Source organism: Prosopis cineraria, unplaced genomic scaffold (assembly GCF_029017545.1).
Source record: "Prosopis cineraria cultivar Desert tree isolate PC_DT_omini unplaced genomic scaffold, ASM2901754v1 PC1, whole genome shotgun sequence".
Taxonomy (NCBI): domain Eukaryota; kingdom Viridiplantae; phylum Streptophyta; class Magnoliopsida; order Fabales; family Fabaceae; genus Prosopis; species Prosopis cineraria.
In genome coordinates, this window is record NW_026555332.1 from 57,266,652 (window position 1) to 57,289,997 (window position 23,346).

Sequence of the window (23,346 nt, forward strand, 5' to 3'; positions counted from 1 at the left end):
TAAATGAAACCAAATGGTAAAACAACTAATTTGAAAATTTGTATGTAGCATTTCTAAAAAAAAACATTAAAAATCCCAGAAACTCGTGCGAAATTGCTCGTATTTAGGATGATAAGTTCTTTGTTTTGCAGCATAAAGGAAGGAAGTAAGGGACTATTATAAATAAAAAAATTGATAGCTAATTATTTAACACCTAGATTAAAAAAATAGAGAAAGTTGTTAAAAAAGACATGACTACAAATTTGATTGTTGAGAAGGATTAGGAAATGTTTTGGAATGAGATCCTTTGCTGTCAATAATTGATGAAGGTTAAATGACATCAATGTCCTAAATGATAAAAAAAAACAAAAATTGAGCAAGGTTCTTCATTGTCAATATGTTACATAAGATCCTTCGCTATTAATATGTCACAAGCCCCTCGCTATCAATAATTAAATGTCAATATGTAACTCAACTTTCTTTAGTGTTGATATGTCAAATAAGGTCCTTCAATGACCATTTATTAAGCCCTGAAGCATGAGATCCTTTGATGTTAATATGTCATATGCAATGGTTTTTGTACAATATACAAATCATCTTCAACGAAGCATATGCAATATTTCTTCTATGATATGTGACTAATCCTTAATAAAATACAATTTTATTTCATGTATTCGAATATCACTTGTGAATATTTGAATATCCCTTATCAATTTTTCTTATGGATACTTTCGGAAGCATATGCAATATTTCTTCAATGATATGTGATTGATCTTCAACAAAATAAAATTTTCTTTCATATATTCAAATAGTACTTATGTATATTCAAATATCCCTTATTAATTCCCCTCATGGATACCTTTAAAAGCATATTGTTACATCCCATATCAGAAGAACTTTGGAAGGGTCATAGCCATATAAATGGGTGCACTGCACATAAGGATGTTCAAAGTTGTACTCATTCCAATTGGCCTGTACTTGTCCCGATCAAACTCATCTTAAAAAAATTAGGATAGAACGTTGTGAGATGAAACAAAAAAGGGGCTAGGACAGTTAGGACCCGAGATACCTTTTAGGATATCCCATGTCATCCTGCTATTTTATATATATATATATATATATATTAATTATTATGTTTTTTTGTTTATTTATTCATATTTTTTGTTTATTTTTACTTTATTTAATTTTGAATTGATTGGTAATACTCGATCTGGCCAAGCAACTTGTGAGATGTTTTCTCACTTGTGCATACTCGAATGTCCCTTATCAGTTCCCTATAGATACTTTTGGAAGCATATGTAACGTTTCTTCAATGATATGCGACTAATCTTCAACAAATAAAATTTTCTTTCCTATATTCAAGTATCATTTATGTATATTCGAATATTCCTTATTGATTTTCCTTATAAATACCTTTAGAAGCATATTGCTATATTCCACATTGGAAGGACTTTAAAAGGGTCTTAACCATATAAATGAGTACGCTACATACCCCATCGAGCTAACTTTTTAGAAAAGAGTAATGGGCCCAGGTTTTGCCTGAGCCATTCATACAATGAGCGTCATGGATTAGCTGAGGGAGCTATTATGTCCCATATCAAAAGAATTTTGGGAGAGTCCTTATAACATCTCAAATTTTAATTTTAGTGTTAGATTGTAACTAAAGGATTTAATTAGTTAATCAAATTGATTATGAGTTAATATTAGAGTTTCAATAGCTTTTTGGGCCTATTGAACCTCCTAAAAGAGTTAGAATAAGGTTTAAAGGAATATTGGGCCTAAATTAGAAGGCTTTAATAATGCTGCATATTTTAGACCTTCCGTCGCGGTAAATGGTGTAGTTCACCATAATAGACATAACAAAACTTTAAAGCTTGATCTGCTATTCAAAGACACAAACACAGAAAGCATTTTGACAGAGATTTGAAAGAGAGGTGGTGCATTGTTAGGGTCTCATTAGGGAACATATTTAGAGTGATATAGAGCCCCTATATCTTTTGATAAGGCTTAAATTCTCTTCTCCTTCCTCAATTAGTGCGCTTTTTATAATTTTTGGGATAAGGAGTTAATATCTAAAATTGATGTTGAACCACAACCCTTCTAATGACTTAAAGGGAGTCCATGGTAGCTTTAAATGCCATTAATAAGAGGTTTAGAGTTAATCATAAGGATAAATAATTGGGTTTAAGCTAATAGGCGTAGTTTATAGTGGTTATTAAGCTTTATGAAAGTTAAATAAATTAATAAGAATGAGTTTTGGGCTTAGTGATACTTAATCATGCTTAATAAGGGTTTAGACCTTCATTATGATTAAGGGTTATTTAATAAAAATTAGTCATTAATGTTGTTTTAGATCATTGTTATAGACTGATTGTGTTTGAAATTTACGTTAGAAGAAGCTCCCTCAGGAAGCCCAAATTAGACTCTTGGGGTAGTATCCCAAGAGTAGAGATAATTGAGAATTTAATTATAGTATTTCATTATGTTTGCAATTGTGAATTATGGGAGATTATTGATGATATGTGTTGAACTATTTTAGTATGTTGTTGATATCCATTGACTTTGAGTTAATGCACGATTTTGAATAGTAGAGAGCTATATTAGTAAAATCCATGTGATATGACCTCCATTATATTTATCCACAATGGTTGGCATAGTTAATTACTTAATGTGATTAATATTGCCAATAATCTATAGGTTTAGGATAAGTCAAGTACGATGCTCGATATCACCAATTTCTAGAAATGACGACATAAGTTGAGTACTCAAGACACCCTTAAATTTGGGTAAGGGAAATGCACGATGTGAAAGTGAACGTGGGAGCTTTTGACCAGGTGAACCTTCACAATTGGAGAGAAGGAGTAGTCAACTCACACGAATTAGACCTATATGAGTTAATAGTACATGATTTCAGTCATAAGATATAAGATGGATGCATTAAGCATATAGCATTTGGCTTTATGATTAACTGTGATTAAGGTGTGGTTTTTTTAATGTGATATAATTTGCTTACTTGATTGTAACTATCATGCTTTAATATTCTTTGATTAGATTTCTTGATTATTAAGATTGTTTAATCTCACTCCTGTAACTTAATATTTTTTCAGGAGATGATAAGACGAAGAGCAAAGGGAAAGTCTCAAAGGCTAAGCACTTGAGACCTTATGTGTACTATCTTTAATATTTGATGTTGTGTAATGAGGTTTATATTTGCCAACATAGGATAATTGTAAATTGTTAACTATAGATCATTTGTATCTAAGCTTTAATCACTGACTTGAGCATTTTGATTTGGTGGCCTTATGTTTTGTGAGAGCCTAACATACAAATGTGTGATATGATTGAATGTTATTACTCTAGCATATAGATTAATATCATGGCATTTTTATGCATATGAAGTTTATGTTTGTGGAATGGTAGGGTCAATGGCTTGTGATGAGAAGCACTTAGTAGGTGTCTTTGGATTGAGACTCGGTTAGAGCTAAGTATTCCAAGATCCTTGTTGGGTGCCAAATTGAATTATAACTAGTGCTATTTGCTAGATGTCTTACTTATCTACATGTGGATGTTTGGATCAACTTAATTGAAATTCCAATGCATTTGAAGTTTAATTTTCACATGCTATAATTTTGTGTTGATAAAGGGGTTTTCATCATAGCGAACACATGCTTGGCTATAATGAATGAGGCAATTTGTAGTAGGCCACGACGAACATGGCATTTGACCACAACGAAGTGGTTTCTATATTACATGCCACGACGAATTGCAAATAAGCCACAATAGATGAATTTGTAACGTTGGTTGCTGCTAATGAGTTTGTAGCCACAACAAATGTTCACAATTATGGAAAAATGATGTTTTATTCTTGAACCAATTGCCTTCAAAGCTAAACTTTTTATCATGTTTTCACATATCTTTCTGACTCTGCTTTTAAGTTTTTTTTTATTATTAATCTTTTTCATATAATTTTTAGGATTCCATTATTTAAAAAGTGTTCTCTGAACCTTGATTTGATTATTGATAGCCACAATTAATCCTTATTAGTAAGGGTTAGTGGCTTAGTTGAGTTAAGTTGGGTTAATGACAATAGTCATTGCAGTTCTGACTATGTAAATGGGTGCGTTGCACACTTCACTCAGCTAACTTTTTGAAAAAAGGTAATAGTCTCTTGACAATATGTAACCTTTCTTGAACAATATGCGACTGATCTTTAATGAAGTATAATTTTCTTTCAAACGTTCTATGCATATAAGGCAAAGTGCAAAATATCATTTCCTTAATCAATTAAGTGCATGTATAAGAAAACTTGGAATTAATCAACGATTTTAAATTTGTGAAATATTAAGAATGGAGGGGCCTAGCATAACCAGAGGGTAGTGTCACTTTCGTGAGGACAATATCAATTAAGCATACACGCCCACACAACGAATATATGTACATATTCAATTGAAGCCAAGGCTGCGGCAGAGATATGCTTCAACATGCAAAGCTTTTTTGCCACTTAAAGAACAGGACATTTATTTTGTTGGGTTGAAAGATCAAATAATTTAATACGAATTACTGAATATGAGAACCAATGGGAGAAGGGAGTGGTAGGAATATTGAAAATAAAAAGTTGTAAACAACCATTATTTAATTATCAATACTCTTAATTAAATTTTAAATATATATGATTCAAAATTTGAGAGTATTTTATAAATTTATAGGAGCTCTTGATATTAAATTTTATTATATGGGATCTAGATGCAATTTTTCATAAAATTTTACATATAATACACCTTCTATTTGAATATCCATGATGAATATTCAAATATCCCTTATTATTAATATAGAATTTGAAAATTAAAAATTTCAAGATATATGAAATTGATATTTGAATATAGCACCGTTTTTCATTAAAATGTAAATAAATATTCTAAATTTTTTTATCATTCATGAAAGCACACGATATATTTGAATATGCTTTTTCGTATTCTAAAACTTATATCATTTTTCATGAAAATATTAATAAATATTTTAAAAATGTATTGCAAACAAAAATTCTAAAAATTTTAATTTTTTCAAAAAACACATTAATGATCATTATTATTATGTGTAAAGCTTAACCACACCAACTCAAAGCATAAAGAAAAATAATTGAACACCAACAAATATTCACTTATAAGCAAAATAACACTTGAAGCAAGAAATTGAATTCAAATATTCATTTATTATATCACGTAATTTATATAATAAGAGTCACAAAAAGTGGATTTTTATATCCTGAAATATGCATATGCATATAATCATGTATGCTTTATAAATGAAAACAATTTCATATACATAAACATTTACAAATATCACATCCCAACAACACTCATGATCTATTCATCTTAGCCTCCGTCTTCTCGTGCATCTGGATTGTCACCTTCTTCTCCCACTTTATCCTTGCCTCCTGATTCTCACAAATATACAATGCTTCCATCTTCTCCAAGACTTTGTCACATGGAAATTACCATGAATGTACAAACAAATAAGAGTAACTAGTCAATATTAACTGCCATGGAAACAAGGCAGTACAAACCAGAGAAGCATTGGACAAAACAAAGGCCATGGAATTCTTCTCCAACTGCACAAACCAGAATTATCCCAAAATTACATACACCTGTTATCCCAAGAAGCTACTAGTTGAACTGCCCAAGGCAACAAAAAAGTGACAGTTTCAAGCCAGAACACGGTTCATTTGATAAACAAAGAAAAAGAGCACATTAGAGTAATTAAAGCCAATAACTATTTAACCACACACCTGCAAGTCATGTCCAGGGCACATGAGAAAATAATTAAACCATAGTCCATCTATTAGGTAGTAATTCTGGAACTCACCCTAAGATTTAAAATTAAACAAGTTGGCGATCATTAGGGAAAAAAAATGAATATGCAAGTCTGTCATATCTTGAATTTGAATGCTACATCTACTTACTTAATGTTTTGTAAGTATTAATAGAAGGATTATATTAAAGGATCAGAAGATCAGTACCACATCAAAACCGATGAACAAGGGGAATCCCAATGACTAGCGAAGCTTTTGACAAGGGAAGCCATCCTTATTTCATAGCAAATGTTAAGGCAATTACAACATAGGCACAAAAAGAAAGAAAGAGATTAGAGATGAAAAATCCTGCTTAAACTTGGAAAGGAATGGTTAAATGTCTATTTGAAGATTAACAAATCTGTATACTTGAAGAATAGAAACATAATTCCTAATGGATTGGTAGCAACAGCACTATTACTCAAATCAGCATAAGATGGAAAGAATTCAGGGAGAGAATTATCGAAGAACAACTGAAAAATAAATCTCCTACTAATTTGGACAGTTATATGATTAAATTCTAAATAATCAAAATCTTCTACAATCAACTAGAATCATATCTCATCAACACTTACCAATGATGAAACTTAATGTGGATGGAAACCCGGGATCAAAAAGTAAAAATTGAAGGGAAATAGATGCCGGGGGGAATTCAAATCTAGATTCGAAGTTAGATTGAACAAAACCGATCTCGCCTAATTAAAAGTTATGCTGTGAAAATTGCTGTGTAGGGAATGAAAGAATTGAGCATCGAGGGAATCCATGACCATGAGGCACCGGAAAGGGGGGTGGAGCTAGAGTAGTTTGGGTTTCGATGAAACCAAAATGGGTTTGTTTGTGAGGCAACGCCTGAGAGGAAGAGAAAGGGCGAGAAGAAAACGTTCCAGGAGGTGCGGAGCTTTGTGATTTTGATGGATTCATCAAGAAATAGAAAACTCCCTACGATTTAAACCGTCTTCGCTCTTTCATCCAGTGTCTTTAAAACCAAATCTCACCTCACTTTCCTTTGTCACCACCGCCATCGAAATCGAATCCACCCATTATCGCCTTCAAAATCATGGAGCTGTGGCTGAACGATGTGCACGGGAGCGGAGCAGGACAGATGAAGGGGAGCCAAAGGGGAAAGGATTTGATCAAGGGCATTTAGGGTTTTTGCTCATTTCATTTATTGACATAGCAGGATGCAAGTCCTTTTTCAAATTTCAAGTTCTTATCAACAATAAATATTATGGTAAAGTTTTTTTAAATAATTTTACTTAAAAAAATATGTTAAGTAAATATCATGAAATTTTAAAAACTAAAATTTAAAAATATTAAAAAAATTAAAGTTTAAAAATATAATATTTATTTAAAATTATTTTTTAAGAATATAATTTATCAAGATAATTTAAATTTATTAAAAATTAAAAAAGAAATTACATCAGTTGAAAATTACAAAGGAAGAGAGAGTGGGGATTTTTATTTAGACAACATTTGCAAATTGAAGAAGAAGTTTTTTAAATGTATCTATTCCACTAAATCATATTCTAATGTTGTTAGTTTTAATTGAGAATAGTTTTTTTGTAAAAATATTTTTTATTTACATTAACTTATCGTGATCTTATATTTAAGCGGTTATAATTTATGTTAAAACCAACACTTGTTAATTATTCATTTAACCTTATTTATAAATTATTTTTAATATATTTTATTAAGATAAAAATAAAATATTAAAACTTGTTACCTCAGACTTAAATTTAATAAATTTTTAACTTTAATTTTATTAATTATATTTTTTTAATAAGCTATTTGATCTCATTAACATTTAATAAAGGATAAAAATAAAAAATTATAATACGAATTTAATGAATTGACTAAAGGAGAAAAAAGATCTCCCCTATCCACCTCACAGCACATGAAGGGTTAGGGTGTGTATATATAAGTAGAGTTTGAAATCTGATTCTCACGTCCCGTCCAACACTGTCTTGCGAAGTTAATATTTATTTAATATTCACTTTACATTACTTCTTATCTAAATTATAAGATTTTTCTTTCAATTCATTTTAGTTCAAAATATAAAAATTTTAATAAATTTTAAATTTATTTATTTTACTATTATATTTATTAATTTAATTTGTTTTATAACTTTATTAATATTTATTACATTTTTTTTATTTTTTATGATAGTTAAAACTTTATTGATTTGTTAGGATGTTGACCTTTCTTATGTCATAATATTTCATTAAAAAAACATTACCTTTCATTTAATTTATTATTTACAGTTAAAAAAAATAATAAAAAAAACTTATAATATTTATAATTAAAAATAGAAATATAATTAAATTTTATTAATATTTAAATTATAATTAAAAATGTCATATATTTTGGATAATCTTTAATATCTTGATTCATCAAAGTCAAGCATGTAAAACTCTAGTTTACATTATAGTACCATCCTGCCCCTTCTCTTTATCAAATTTCCAGGGCGACTCCCCCTTAAAGTTGATGGGTATACTTGTAATTTCGTTAGTGCGGCTCCCGCGTAAAATCACACGGTCTTTGACACCTTCGGGCAGTCAATTTACACGCCTTTGGCTCATTGAAATCAGAACCCCACTCAGCAACCAGCGCCCATGTGCCATTCTATGCTATACCAACTGATTCAGCCTATCGAAAGCGGTGAAGCAAGTGATGATGATATGGATTGAGGTCAAATTTTGTTTTCTATTTTTTGTTTGTAACAGCGTTGGTCACCTTATATTTTTAAGCGTGGCAAAGTTTTTTTTTTTGAACTATGTCTCAAGAGAGCAAAAATTCTCCCATTATCTAGTAGATTGTCATTGTGTGGGGCTCAGGAAATATGATTTGGCTTTCAATATGTGGAAGTTAACATTTTGACCGTCTGGGCGTCCCATTTGGAGGAGAGGGACAGATGCTATTAAAACTTTACTCATGACACGAAGCAGACGAGATCAGAGAGCAAAACACAGAGCAAGCAAAGAGAGGGTTATGCAGGACTTCTGCTTGGCAAATCCACTCCCTGAATGAGAACTCGGACCAACTGATTTAAAAGCTACAAACCCTCAACGATCAAAGTATGTTTGCTACTATCCACCACGGAGACTTTGGAGATAGCAGCAATAGTCTTCTCCTTTGTCTCAGAATAACGGAATCCAATAAGCAAATAAGCACCGGAACCAGCATTCTTATCATCCTCTCCCAGTAAATCCAACAAGGAGTCCATCGCTGACTTCTTGGACTCAGCAAGACCGATTTAAGACGAGTAATCAAGTTCCTGGATTCAGACGATATGGCCTCTCTTTTAGACGAGCTGGAAAGGGCACCGTCTTACAAAGCCCTACTCCTGAACATAATCTCATGGCGATCCAGCTTAGCGATGACCGAATCAATGTCGCTCTGAGTTTTGAGCTTTCCTTGGGATAAGTTGGGGGGACTGGCATTCTTTGGCTAGTGAAACGGCATCGTTAAGGGTGTGCGAAACTGACTGAAGTAGCTCAAGTGACAAAGAATTGGACGAGTAATTAGGAAGCTCAAAGGAGAAATCTGTGAGCTGAGTATGGAGATCGAAAAGTTTGGCTCTAATCAGAGACCATTTACCCTTAAAGTTAACAGCAGTGGGAATCTCATCCAGAAGAAAAGAAAGGAGCTGAATGGAGCCATTGAGAACTTCGTTCTTTGACTCTTTCATGGCGGAGGCTCGCAGTTCAGCAAAATTGTAGTGTAGAAATTAAATGGCTTAGACTTCACAACGATGAGAGGGAGAGAGAATAGGAGGGGGAGAGAGAGAGGGAAGTGATGTGGGTGTGTTGCATGCTCTAGATGGTCAAAATGTCAACTTTCTTCTTTGGCCCCGTACAATGAAAAGTCATTAGATAATCAGAGAATAAATCACCAATTGATAAAAAGGGATTGTTTGCTCCATTATTAATTAAGAAAAAATTTATCCAACTCAAAAGTACAAAATACACAACGCCCGTAGTGAAAAAAACAAAAGGATACAATTAGACTTTAACTTTAATTATATCCTGTCCTTTTTGAGTTCCCATGTTTAATTATCTTGCCCTCCCCATTTGATCACCTCACTGTCACACCCCTGTTCTGTTCATAGGCGCGTTAACTCGAGGAGAATATTATTCTCTCTTTACTCTTTCCCCTCCTCTCTGCAGGCATACCTCACAATAGATCAGAATGGATGGAGGAAGGAGGAAGAGGATATTGGATGGCGAGGAAGAAGATAGCGAGGAGCAGAAGATGGAGAAGTTCTTTGCCTTGATAAGAAGCACCAAGGAGGTACGTGATCGCCTCTCTAAGGAGAGAGAGAATAACAAGAAGTCGGAGGAAGACAAGTTTAAGAATGTCTGGAACCCGTCTTTTCAACCCGAGGATTTCATTCATGACTATCAAGATTTGGGAATTAGAAGCACCCACCCAGCTGGTGGTCCTTCCAGTGAGAAGGAGGTCGACGCACAAGATAAAGACTCAGAGCCAATCGCAGAAACTGCGCCGCCGCCAGCACCACCGCATGGAGAAGAAGATGAGTTAGACCTGAATCTTTCTTTATAATAACGTATTGTGCTGATTTGGTTATTGGACTGCTGATCATTGATTGTCACTTTGAATGGTTTAGCGTCGGCGATGAATCATCTAGCTTCGTAAATCGGAGTGACCGACTTCTTATGTCCCCAGTTATGTTGTTTTAATTCACTCGTCACAAGTTCAATGGAACAATTTCTTCTTCTTTTCCTTAATCCCTCGTAGGCCGTAGCTCTGTTTTTGGATAACCGTAACACCACTCTCTCGTAACTCCCAAGTCTGAACGAAAGGAATTGCAGGATTCTAGCTGCATGCTCCATCAATTCTTAGATGTTTTTAACCAAATTTTACGTATCAATAAAAAATTATTATTTAATTAAAATCATATAGAGCTGTAATGATTTTCTAATTTTGTTTCTAACAATATTATAATTAATATCTTGGAAACGGTAGGTATCCGTATCACACAGAATTAGCCGTGGTAGTTTCTTCAATGTACGTTTTCCATCTGCCGGAGTATACAACACTTTTGGTGCTAGTCCAGAAAACAGAATCTTTTGCCCAAAAAAAAAAAAAACTTATCAGTAAATTTTTCTTTTTTCCAAATATGCTTGTTAATTGTATTATAGAAAGAAATTATATAAAAGAAGTTTAAAATAAATAAAATATATTAATTTTAATTAGAAGGTAATACAGAATTAAAAAATAGTGATAATTCTTTATAATTTTGAGGATGCAAACCACTTTTAATTTTTTTTTAATCCATCAGAAATAGTTAAAAGTTTCTATATTTCGGATTTTTTGAAGAAATATTTAAATTCTTAAGGCATTGGTTGGCCAATTTGGCCGGTCGAAATATCTTTATTTATTTAAATAGAGACCGTAAATCAATTAAGAACTATTTCGTCCATCCGGTTGAACATAATGATATTGTTGAAAAAAGTTAGCTTTTTTCTTTTTTGGGAAGTACCCCTATCTGTAATGATAATTAATTTTTTTTTGCAGTTCCAACTACACTCTTCTAATTTTGAACAAGAATTGCATCATACTTGAAACTAGGTACTTTTTGCTTACGATAAAGGGAAGGGAGCATTAAAGCCATACAGTAGTTGTTCTGGGAGATAAAAATTGGAGGGAAAAGGGGATTCTGATCACGTGCAGCGTCTAGGAAGTACCTTCACTATAACTATTAGATTGATCTTGTTGTCGAGAGAGGCATTGGCGTAAAATTAATTTAGTACCTGTAAAAGTACAAAAACAAATCGATGGACTTCAAAGCCACGAGCACGCACCCTCCATTTTTTTCTTGGATGGAAATGGAAGACTTGAAGACGAGGCCGTTCAGTTTTTTCTTGCATCATCGTCTTCGATACAAGGCCTGAACAGGTTGCAGCAAAGTTTTTAGCAATGGCTAAAGTAGAGCAGCGACAACAACATGAAAGGGCAAAGGCTATAGGTTTGAAACTATGTCTCCTAGGTTCTGGTTTTGAAGGTTCTAGGTCGAGTTTGAACTTTGAAGGGAAGCAATGGGCAGCAGAAATGGTCCAAACTTCTAATCTTGTCCGGCTTGCTTTGCGGTGCTGACGGGGGTTTGTAGGTGTTCGATTATGATAGTTATGCTCCTCAACGGATTTTTTTTTTGTGGGCTACAGATTTAATGTGTGTTTGGTTTTTAATTTTTTAAAAGTTAATTTAATAAAAATTTATTTAATAAAAATTAATTTGATAATAGTCGGTTATTGTAATAAAATTTATATTTAAATATATATTTTTAAAAATTAATTTAACAAATTAAAAGTTGTTTGTATTAATAAAAATTTATATTTTTAAAGTGTATTTTTTAATATGTAATGATAAAAAAGGATATTAATTTATGATAATTTATAATTTTTATTATATAAATATAATAAATTAGAAGTGTTTAAACAATGTGAAACAAATTTAAAATAACATAAAATTTTAAAAAATGTTGAGTACTTTAAATTTAAAATTTAAAATTTAAAAAATATATAAAATTCTCCTAATTGATATTTCATTTGAATTAATTCTATAACAAATGAACAATTATATTTTATTGTAACTTGTACAAATATTTTAAAAATTTAAAGTCTGAAACCTTCTTAGCAATGGATTAATTTTATTTTATTTTAATAATGAAGAAATTATTAAAGATGCCCTTAGTGTAAAAAAAGAAAAATTTTGGAAATTTTTTTGTAATTTATCAATTGTTTTTTGTTTAGATTTGTTCCCTCTTATGCAAAGAACAGGCATCATTTAGCATCTTGTTCATTTTCCTTCTTTCCATCAGCAGCAAGTTTCTTCCTTTTTCTTTCTCTTTTTGTTAAGCATCATTAAGCTTCCTCCTTCACCATTCAGCTTGCCATCAACAGGTGCATCATCTTCGCCTTAGTTGTTGTGAAGTTCTACTGTGCATCATCTCCATCGCCAGATCAGGAGCTTGGGGAAGGAAGAATGGATAGAGTCAGATATGTGACTAGACAGCAGGGGAGAGATGGAGGACAAACACCAGAGCGACAGTGAACTAATGGTGGAGCAACGGCGGAGCGAGACAAGTGACACACATACAGAAGAGAAAATGAGATGTTGCGAAAAGCACATTGAGCAAGTCGAGCATGAGAAGACAAAACTGATAAGGGAATATCATGGTCATTTTAAAATAATAGGTATCAATAATTAATACATGTTGTTCGAATTGACATTCAAAAGCTACAAATCTCAGCTTTTGAATTTTTTTTATTCTAAACCATTTTCAAAGTCCTTTTTAAAAGTGAGTTCCATATAATTTTTGAATCTCAAATAATATTTAAATGTCAAAAGCAATAAAACCAAACACACCCTTAGTTACTTTTTGTCTTTTCCATATGGATTTTAAGTTTTAGTTGATTTTATGTTTCCCATATGATTTTAGCTGTGTTTTAGTTGATTTTGTTGCTCATGGATGATGGGCATTTTGCAGATAACAAGAACCGGGATTATAAATCAACTCTAAATATCATGGAAACCAAAGCTTTGAAATTTCAGATTTTGTGTTGATAGCTATTAAATTAATTTTACACTGATATCTCTCTCTCAACCATAAGATCAATCTAATGGCTAATATGAAGACACCTCCCAAACACTTCAGGTTAGCCGCTGCATGTGACCCAAATCAAGAAAAGGCTAGGGAATACTCTTCTAATCTTATTTATAAATTATATTTTAAAAAATTTACTTAATTTTATTTATAAATTACAATATATCTTTTTAAGTAATATTTAAAAAATATTTTTAATATTATCCTTCATAAGAGAGAAAAGGTAACATAACATTATTTTTTAAATTTATTATATAGGAACATATTTTAAATTTTATGCACTTTTATTCTTATATTTTTTATATTAATATTAATAAAATTAATAAAAATAATTTATTAAAAAGATCGGGGGAATATTGTTTATCTCGAACTTCTGACAGAGGAAGAAGGTAAGGATGGGAACATCATGGGCATTCTAGAAGTCTCCTGCCCCAGCGTTCATGGTGCAGACAGTTGTCCTGGACGAGAAATTTCGATACGCGTAATAAATAGTGGGGGCTTAAAATCAATGTCAGTGTAGTACTACAATCTTGGCTCAGTTATATCATTGACAAATCTTGTTTTTCAAATTTCTTGTCACAAATAAAAAGTTTATTTATGACAAATGATTAAAAAGCTAGTACATTTGCTCCGAACGTTCTACATGTTACTACGAGAAATGAACACAGGAAATTAGGAGTATTATTTATGACCAAGAGTAATTTGTTAAATTTTTCATAGTACATATAAATCAATTATCATTATATGATTATTATAAAAAGCTAATAACTTGTTAATGATTATATAATTTGGCCTATCTTGTGCTACATACTTTTTTTTTGCTAGTATTTTTTTATTTTGAAATGTATATTTGTACCAACAAAAAATCAACATGGGGGCTTTTGCACACATAACCCATATCATAAAACTAAATAAAAAAATAACATAGCCTTTTTTAAATTTAAATAATAACCTTTTTAACATTTAGTTTATAATTAATTTATAAAAATGTCCTTTTAATATATGCTTTTTGCAAATATCAGAAGGTTCAAAATGTAAAAAATTTCTAAAACTGAACGCAATGAATGCGAGTTATATACAGTCTAAAATGACACTTTTTTAGAAGTGAATGCTAGAGAGAATATGGAATTGGATGTGAGAGAGGCAAACGCGAGACAGCAAAGTAGTGTGAGCGAACCATAATCACGATCATGAGAAACAAACACATGGTAAGATATATCAATGGTACTCGACAAAACGGAGCACGTCGGTGGAAAAATTGAGCTACAGATTCATGATTTTTTATTTTATTAGTTTAGGTATTTAACTCTTTGTGATAAATTAAGAGTTTAAAATTTTTTGTGTGCTATGTTTGATTTGTTTTGGGCAAATTATTATATGTTTTTCATGTTACTGATTCACGATACTACATTATTGATATACTGTTGTATATCACTAATATATTATCACAGATCAATATAACTAGACAATCAAACATGAACTTATATATATATATATATGTGTGTGTGTGTATGTATATATCAATGATATAGTATTACATATCAGCAACACAAAAAATACATCACCATTTGCTCAAAATAAATCAAATACAGTCCAAAAAAAATTCAATGTTATCAAAAAATGTAAAGATGGTGAAAATCTTATAATAGATAATAGATTCTAACCCAGTCTTCTACTTCTAAAAATGAAAATTCTTCTTCAATGTCTAATATCATTTTCATAGTGTTCCTAGAAAAATAGAGAGAGAGAGAGAGAGAGAGAAAGTTTTAGGATGAAAAAAACACTGACAATTTTGTATTTAGAAAAAAAAGAAAAAAATTAGTAAGTTAAGGATTCGTTACTATAGATATATTCTATTTAAATAATAAATTTAATTTGAGGATAAAAAGATAAAATATATCTAATAATTTTATGAATGAATTATATTTTAAAATATTTAAAAATTTTATTTATAATTTATGTGAGCCATATTTTGTAAGTACATTGAGCTAATTTCCTCATCAATATATATCTTTGTCATTTTAAAATGTCTACTTTATCGATAATTGCAAATTCTAGCTAATTTATCATATCAATACGTCCAACACTTGTTGATTATTTTGTTGATTTGTTTTTGAAAGCAGGCCTACGTTTTTGTAATAGATCTGGTCAACGCATAGGTCGTCGGATCAACATGCTAGTTATATTAAATACTCAAATAATTGTTCAATGAAGACAATTCAATTGTAAATTGTGATCCATTATCAACTCTAGATCTTCTTGATTCACAATCATTTCTCTCTTTCGATAAAAATATTTCTTCAACATTTTTTTCTTTAAATTATTTTTATGATGTTAATTGGCATTTTAATTTAAGATCTTGAGAGCTCAGAATTAACTAGATGATGACAGGAAAAAGAAAAATCATCTGTATATATAACCCACGTCTTATGATAATTATGTACTCTCCATATTTTCGAGATAAGAAAGCCTATTTTTTATTTGGTTACAAGAGAAAGCGTAACTTCTCACAACCTCTTTGGCAAAAAAAAAAAAAATCCTCATAATCTTATCACCTAAATTAGTTTTGATATATATATATATATATATAAAAGTCATTTTTAAAAAGACATTTATAGTTATTATTTTTATAAATCACTTTAGATTAAAAATATGTCCTTTTAAAATTTTTGATGAGTGGAGAGTAAAATACATTACTTTTAAATGATGCATTTAATAAGAAGAAGTTGGATTTTATTTTTTTAACAATATCAATAATTTAATATTATTTTCTTGATTGCAATAAATTAATTAAAAACGACTTGCAAATAAATCCCGATGGAGTAAGAGGGAGGCGACGGACAAGGGAAGGAGATTGGGAAGTATCTCGTCAATACAGCTTTATTAAACCAAGGGCTGGCAGGGAACAGGGATAAAGCAGTAGCATGACATCAGACACGTTGGAAGAGGAGCCATCAAAAGGCCTTTAGCGGATACAGGTCACATTGGGCCCCATTTGTTCCCAAAGCCTCCTTGGATTCTTCCAGAAACGTGTCCACATGGTCCACCCTCACTAGCTGCTGAATCATCAAGCAGAGTCTGGACCTTGCGTGAGGCATGCTGCCTGTTTGCATTGCCTCATTAATCGATTTTTGGACTAAAAATCGACTATTTAAAAAATTATTCAAACAGTCAATTTGTATGATAATTAATTATTGAACAAGAATAATGTTTTGAAATAAATTTTAAAAAATTATTTATAAATTCAATTTTATTATTAAATAATTTATTTTATTTTTTAAATAAAATTTAACAAATTTAATTTTAAAAAGTAATATTTTTTATAATAATTTATACAATCAAAATTAATTTTAATATTTCAACATATAGTATTATAATATAATTAATTATGATTAAAATTAATTATATTAATAAATTATTTTTATAATCAATTATATTTAATTAAAATTCAAGTGGAGTCAAAGGCTTTTTCAGCCACCACCATCAGGGTACTTGTGAAACAAAAAGTTGAGCACAGAATGACTGAAGGCTGGACATGGACGTTCACATGTCATCTTCTCAAGTAGGCTTGCCACTTGGGGTAATTATAATTGAAAAAATAATAATAATTTTTTAAATATATAAATGATAATTTAATATTTTAAAATTTTATAATTCTTTTAAAATTTTTAGAAACTTTTTTATCATTAATAAATTTATATAAATTATTAAATTATTTTTATTGAAAATAAATAATTCACAATTTTTCTTCTTATATTTATAACAATGCAACAGCACATAAAAAATTTTACATGTGAAATTATAATTTATTATTACATTGTTACGTATTTCAAAAAATTACAAATATAAAAAAATTATAAATCATTTATTTTTAAAAAGAATAATTTAATAATTTATACAAAATTTATTAATGATAAAAAAATTCTAAAAAATTTTAAAAAATCATAATATTTTAAAAGATTAAATTATTATTTATATATATTTTTAAAAAATTATTATCATTTTTCTTCCGTTACACTTCTCAGTTGGACGAGAAGGCACCTCCGCAGCCGGATGAGAGGTTTTCCGCGGGGACACACCAAGGACTGAAAGGGTAGGGGTGCAGTAACTTGTCCAGCTGAACTAGTCAAATTCCCATGACACGATTCTATTTTCTGTAAACAATACATCATAAATTTTGTTCCTAAATTCTAATTTTAATACTATGCACATTTCATTCAATAGCTTCCTCACAAGAACAAATTGCTCCAGTTTTTTTTCTCTCTAATTTAACATTTCTTCCTGGGAAGGGAAATGTCACACACGGATGCACGCTTACAAACATGTCAAAGCAAAGTTTGAATTGAGGTCACTAGAAGGAGAAAACAAACTGTAAACAAATAACTCCAATGTTATGATTTTTTGTAACAAAACAAATAGCTCCAATTAGAAGGAGAAAACAAAACGAACCCGCCCCGAACTAAAACACTTGATGTCAAGAAAGAAAGGTCTTGTCAACTGGTTGTAAAGCGATGATTGGATACTGATGGTGATCGTCTCCAAGTTCCTCTTTGAAGTTTGAACCATGGAGATCTTATCAAGAAATAAAAGTAATCAATTGAGTTCGTGGAGAACTAGAGAGAGGGCACTGCTGCTGCTGCTCCAGCCAGACACAGTGATTGAATCGAAACCAAAGAGCGTAGATCATTCAATGACGGCAGAAGAAATCGAAAGGCGTGCGTGGTGTGGAATAAGCCATGGAAAGTATCTTGGAAGCCACCATCGAATTTGCAGCCTCAGTGAAATGAATTCCATCCCAATTCACATACCGAGATCCTTCCCCACAGACCTGATAACCAGGTTGACCGCACGTCACTCTATTGTCAAAATTATAGGGAGGGCCTCCAAATCCGCAGCACGCCATCAATGGATTTGAGAAACCTGTTCACCAATACGATCACAAATTTCATCAACCTCTCACAATTCAGGCAAGGAAAATTATATAATTGAGAAGCGGAACACACGCTCACCATATTTGGCCGCATTTGTAATGAGGTCGAGCTTGATGGTATAGATATCCACATAAACTAAAGTAGCATCTTTCAGTTCCGTTCTTACTTTTTGATGCAGATGAAGCAGCGCTTCATTGAACAATCTTGCAGCACCATTATATCTGGAAAGACATCCGAGTGAATCTACAACCTTTGTTTGAGCCAATGAGATTAATTTAGGAAGACAGCCTACTGGTCCAGTGTTGTGAACCCAGAACTTCCTGGCACCTTCATTGTACAAACTCTGCATGTAGTAGCAGACACATTATTCACCATGAAAATTTCAAATCCTCAACTCGTGAAGACTTCTCTATCTTGAACAGATTTTTTTAAGATTGTGGAAGCAGCATTTTACTCGATAATTTTAAGAATGGTTGGACTGACCTTAACAGCACTCTCAATTTCTGCAATAACCGCTGGGATTCTCTTAACGACTTGCGAATATGAAAGGTTTTTGGCAAAGGAATCGGCAATGTCATTCTGTCCAATATCAATCACGTAGAGTGCATTTCGAAACCCGGCATCGTCGATAGAATTCCTTGCACCTGAATTAGAAGGATATGAATAGTTCACAAGCTCAGCATTCACTGAAATCTGATGGCAATATTGAAGTTAATGTATATGATCCAATAATCCGCTCGTCGATCAATAGTAAACTACTAGAATCATTAAAATATTCGTAAGACCAGAAAAATCGATATGAATACATATTATCGAGAAATCAATCATAAAAGAAAGAAGGAAAGAAAAAGGTCGAATTAATTCTTAAAAGAGGGGTCAGCAAGAGCGAGGGAAGTTTACCAGAAGCTACAAGTTCCAGGGTGCGAGCCTTGAAATGGAGGAACTGCATGATCTGGATGTTCAAAGCGAAAGGAACAAACGCAGGAAGGGTAGAGGACCCAACCACTGCAAAGTTGGCTCCATTTGAGAACGTGGATCCAGACAAGGCGTCCAGGTATGGGGTCAAAAGACTTGCATTCAAACTTTGACCTGCACATTTAACATTAACAACAGAAAATTAAAACTTAAAATATAAAACTATTTCCTCATCAATCATGTTTTTTTAAGTTCAGCTTTTTCTTAAATTGGATTGTTCGATGCGTCAAGGTTTTCTAGCTCCTCACACGTTGTTTTCTGCAGTATTAAATCGTCCCCATTTTTCAATCATTTTTTAAAATTTTAAAACAGGTTACCAAATTATTTCCCCCCGCAAAGGACATGCTTGAGTCCAGCGTGAAATATAGAATCACCAGTAATAGAATTCATAGCCGCAGATGAACAGATGTCTTCAGTGAGTTCATTGGATTGCCTCGCCGTTTTTCCTTTTTCCTTTTTCTTTTTACTTTTTAAATACTTGTGGCCCCGCTTCTTTGAGATAGCCCATGGAGTCGGTGGGATCAGTAATGGGCTTTGGAGAGAAATTCAAAAATATGGCCCAATTACTCAGACACCCAGACCAATGCCAACAGTGAACGACGTTCCTCCCAGACACCAGAATCTCTCTCTCGCTCATTCAATCCTTAATCAGCCGATCATTATCGCGTCATTTTTACTCTGAATATTTTGTCGGCGAGCAGAACACCACGAGCGACATGTCATAATCCCCAACCCCGATCTGTGGAGATGGAGGCGGAGATGTGACACTGTGTCTTTTTCTTTCTTTCTTTTTCTAAAAAACTACTATTACTCTTAACTTTCCTCGATTTCGAGCCAAATCGAACCAATCAGATACAGTAATTATACGCATACCAAACTGGAACAATTACGCATGAAGAGAGAGAAGAAGAAGAAGGCTTACAGAGAAAATCGATGATGAGGCGTCCATCGGACAAGCGACCGGTGGATCTGTGAAAGAAAGTGCGGCCATTAGGAAGATTGATGGGGAACCCGAGTCCGGAAGCGAGGCCTCCAGTGTCCGAGTTGGAGTCGCCGAACACGAATATGACGGCATCCTTAGTGCACTGAGCCAGGGCAGGAAGCGGAAAGGAACAAATGAAGAGTAGCTGCAAGGAGAGTGGAAGAGAGTGAAAAGCCATACTCACTGTTTTTGTGGGCTCGTCCGCGTCGCTTGGCTTCAAATTTCAAAGGGTAGATCTTTAAGTTCTTTTTTTTTTTTTTTTAAGTTACTGTATATGTGATTTAATTAAAATCCAGTAAAATTAGTAACTATAAACTTTCGAATCCCCGGCGCCAAGGGAATACAGGATATCATGGGATTTTAGGGCTTATTTGTTTTTTATTTCTAAAAAATGTTTTTTGTTTTTTGAAAAATTAAAAAATTATTTCAATAAGTGCTTTTAATTTGATTATTTTTAAAATTTTTTTATTCTTTGTTTTTAAAAACAAAAAAGTAGAAACAACTTTAAGTTGTTTTCATTTTAAAAATAAGTTGTTTTCATTTTTTTATTTTTAAAATTTAATTATTAAAAATTATAATTATCTTAATTAATTTTTATTATTAGTCACTATTATTAACTGCTTATGACTATAACTATCAATCTATTTTTTAATTCTAAACCTGTTTTTTAATTAACATAATCAAATGAATTTTTATCTTATATTGTTTTAACAACAATTTTAAAAATTATACTATAAAATAATTTTTAAAAATAAAAAATGAGAATAAAAATCAAATAGACCCTTAATCTTTCATGGGCATCTGGATTCTGGATCAGCCGATATTTCTTCCCGGTCTCTCAGGATCTCTTCCCCTGGGAGTGAAAAAAGAATAAAAATGAATGGAAAACTGTTTAATTTACAGTTTTTTTTTGCGGAAAATAGGTTTATCATCAAGCTCCTTTTGAAACAGTGAAGGTAACTTCAACTTGGTATCTCAAACTAATTTTTTTTTTTTACACTTTAAATAATATATTTTTCTATCAAGACATAAATTTAACTAAAACATAGGTTTAATGAAAGTTAGTGCCTGTTTGGCTTCATAAAATATATCCTCTCAATTTTAAACACAGAGTAGCTTTAATTACCTTATGGGAATCAATGATAAGTAATTAAATCATTAAATCAAAGTGGTTTTAAAATAAAATGAATTTTCAAGTAGACCAACATATTTTTTTAAAAAATCTAGGTAGTTATAAATAAGAGTGCTTTTAGAAGAATGTAATTAACAGGGGTTCATTTTTTTTAACAAAATAATAAGTATACAAAATATTCTAGATGATATAGGATGGTGGATAATTAATATATGATGACAAATTTGTCCTTTCTATGAACGATATTTTCGCAACACAAACGTACTTTAAAAACCAATGATATCCTCACTTATCGTTTTTCGGAAGCTCATCGTGCTGTACATCAAGAAGCACACCAGAACAGAATCCCAACACGATCTCGTCGAGAACAGGTTTTTGCTGACCAAGGATCGCCATTTAAGGGTACGAACTCGATGGAGGTGGGTACGACTCCACGAGTGACGGGGTGCATTACCGCAACCCAGATTCAAATTAGAGTTTTGGGTACCAGAAATGATATCGAAATACTTGCAAGAAGTTTTTGGGCCTATTTGAAATACAAGACACGCACAAATCGAAAAAATAAAAGCAATTTTTAGTAAAAAAATTTTATATTAATAAAGCTCTCATTTCCTAAAAATACATTATTACCTAAATTTAATATTTTAAAATATAAAACACTTTGATAAATATAAAATTTTATTAATAATATTTTTAATATTACTCTTTTCATATTTTTTCTCTTTTTAATTTTATTTTATAAATGAAGTATTAAATAAAGATTATTTATTAATATTTTTATTTTTATTTCAAAAAAATAAGGTTATAAAGGATATTCAATGTACTTTATTGACATTTGTAATTTTATTTAAAAATATCTTATAAAATGAAATAAAGGACTGTTATTTTCCTTTTTTGCCTCTAGTCTTAGTTAACAATGTGTTTCAGGATAAGTGGAAAATAAATTTACATAAAAATTTAGATTAATAAATATAAAAAATAAAATGGATAAAAATTTTACATGTATGAAATTGTTTATATTTTAAATTAAAATTAGTTTAATAAAAATGTTTATATTTTAAATCCAGGGAATACTTTAAAAGATAGTTTAAATTGAAAAGATAAGCAACGTTCCATTTTTTTTCTAATATAATGTTTGAACCTATGATATGTTAATTAAATAAAATATAATACTAAATACATATATGAAATAAATTCACAGTATTTTTATTTGTTAATAAAATAATATAATATGACAGGTGAATCTTATTATATTATACGGATCTCCTCCTAACGTGCTGCACCGACTCCCTCCATGTGTCATATCCACCGTTCAATAAAATCCAACGGTTCACAGTCGGTGGCTGTGCAAGGCGTCACACCATTTCAAGTCAAAGAGAGTCCCTAACAACACTGATTATGAAAAAGCACGGCCAAATTTTTCTGGGATTATTTAAAAAAAATAAATTCTACCACGTGCAAACGCAATCTCAGGAATCAAACACTTGATATCATTATTTTTTTTATGACAATATCATTTATTAATTAATATATATTATAAATGAACTGATCTCTTTGTCCCAGATCAAAATGTGCGCTGGCCGAAAAAAAATGCCAAAGTAGGGGTGTTTATAGGTTCAGTTTGGTTTGATTTTGAACAAAAACCAAACCGAACCGAACCAATCGGTTTGAGCATTAGTAGGACTTGATTGGTTTCAACTAAAATTGGTTTGATTCGGTTTTTGTTTCGATTTGGTTTGATTTGGTTAAGATTTGGATCAAGTTTTAATGACTTTTTTTTCTTTTTTCCTGTCTTTATAATAGTTGGACTTTTTTTATTTTGAATTGATTTATGTATTATTAGCTCTTTTATTGTATGGAAGGTTCTTACTT

At 31.4% G+C, this 23,346-nt stretch overlaps 2 protein-coding genes, 1 long non-coding RNA gene and 1 pseudogene across 4 annotated transcripts; 1 reads left to right on the plus strand and 3 right to left on the minus strand.

Moving 5' to 3' along the window:
- Window positions 1–5,168: 5,168 nt before the first annotated feature.
- On the minus strand, window positions 5,169–6,969 carry LOC129322374 (uncharacterized). Of its 2 annotated transcripts, none has more exons than XR_008596254.1 (2): window positions 6,823–6,969; window positions 5,169–6,061 (listed from the first exon to the last, which is right to left on the minus strand). It is a non-coding gene; the product is annotated as an uncharacterized LOC129322374 (long non-coding RNA). The 2 variants fall into 2 exon arrangements; XR_008596253.1 differs by having other exon boundaries at window positions 6,403–6,969.
- Window positions 6,970–8,778: 1,809 nt separating this feature from the next.
- Window positions 8,779–9,515, minus strand: LOC129302852 (uncharacterized; annotated as a pseudogene).
- Window positions 9,516–9,860: 345 nt separating this feature from the next.
- Window positions 9,861–10,570, plus strand: LOC129303165 (uncharacterized). The gene has a single exon (XM_054942279.1). The coding sequence runs from the start codon at window positions 10,016–10,018 to the stop codon at window positions 10,388–10,390; it is 375 nt and encodes a 124-aa protein (XP_054798254.1). The 5' UTR covers window positions 9,861–10,015; the 3' UTR covers window positions 10,391–10,570.
- Window positions 10,571–17,679: 7,109 nt separating this feature from the next.
- On the minus strand, window positions 17,680–20,539 carry LOC129286660 (GDSL esterase/lipase At1g09390). Its single transcript, XM_054922641.1, has 5 exons — window positions 20,283–20,539; window positions 19,286–19,474; window positions 18,869–19,029; window positions 18,464–18,728; window positions 17,680–18,374 (listed from the first exon to the last, which is right to left on the minus strand). Exons 1-5 carry the CDS (start codon window positions 20,518–20,520, stop codon window positions 18,142–18,144), a joined length of 1,086 nt encoding a protein of 361 aa, XP_054778616.1. The 5' UTR covers window positions 20,521–20,539; the 3' UTR covers window positions 17,680–18,141.
- Window positions 20,540–23,346: the final 2,807 nt, after the last annotated feature.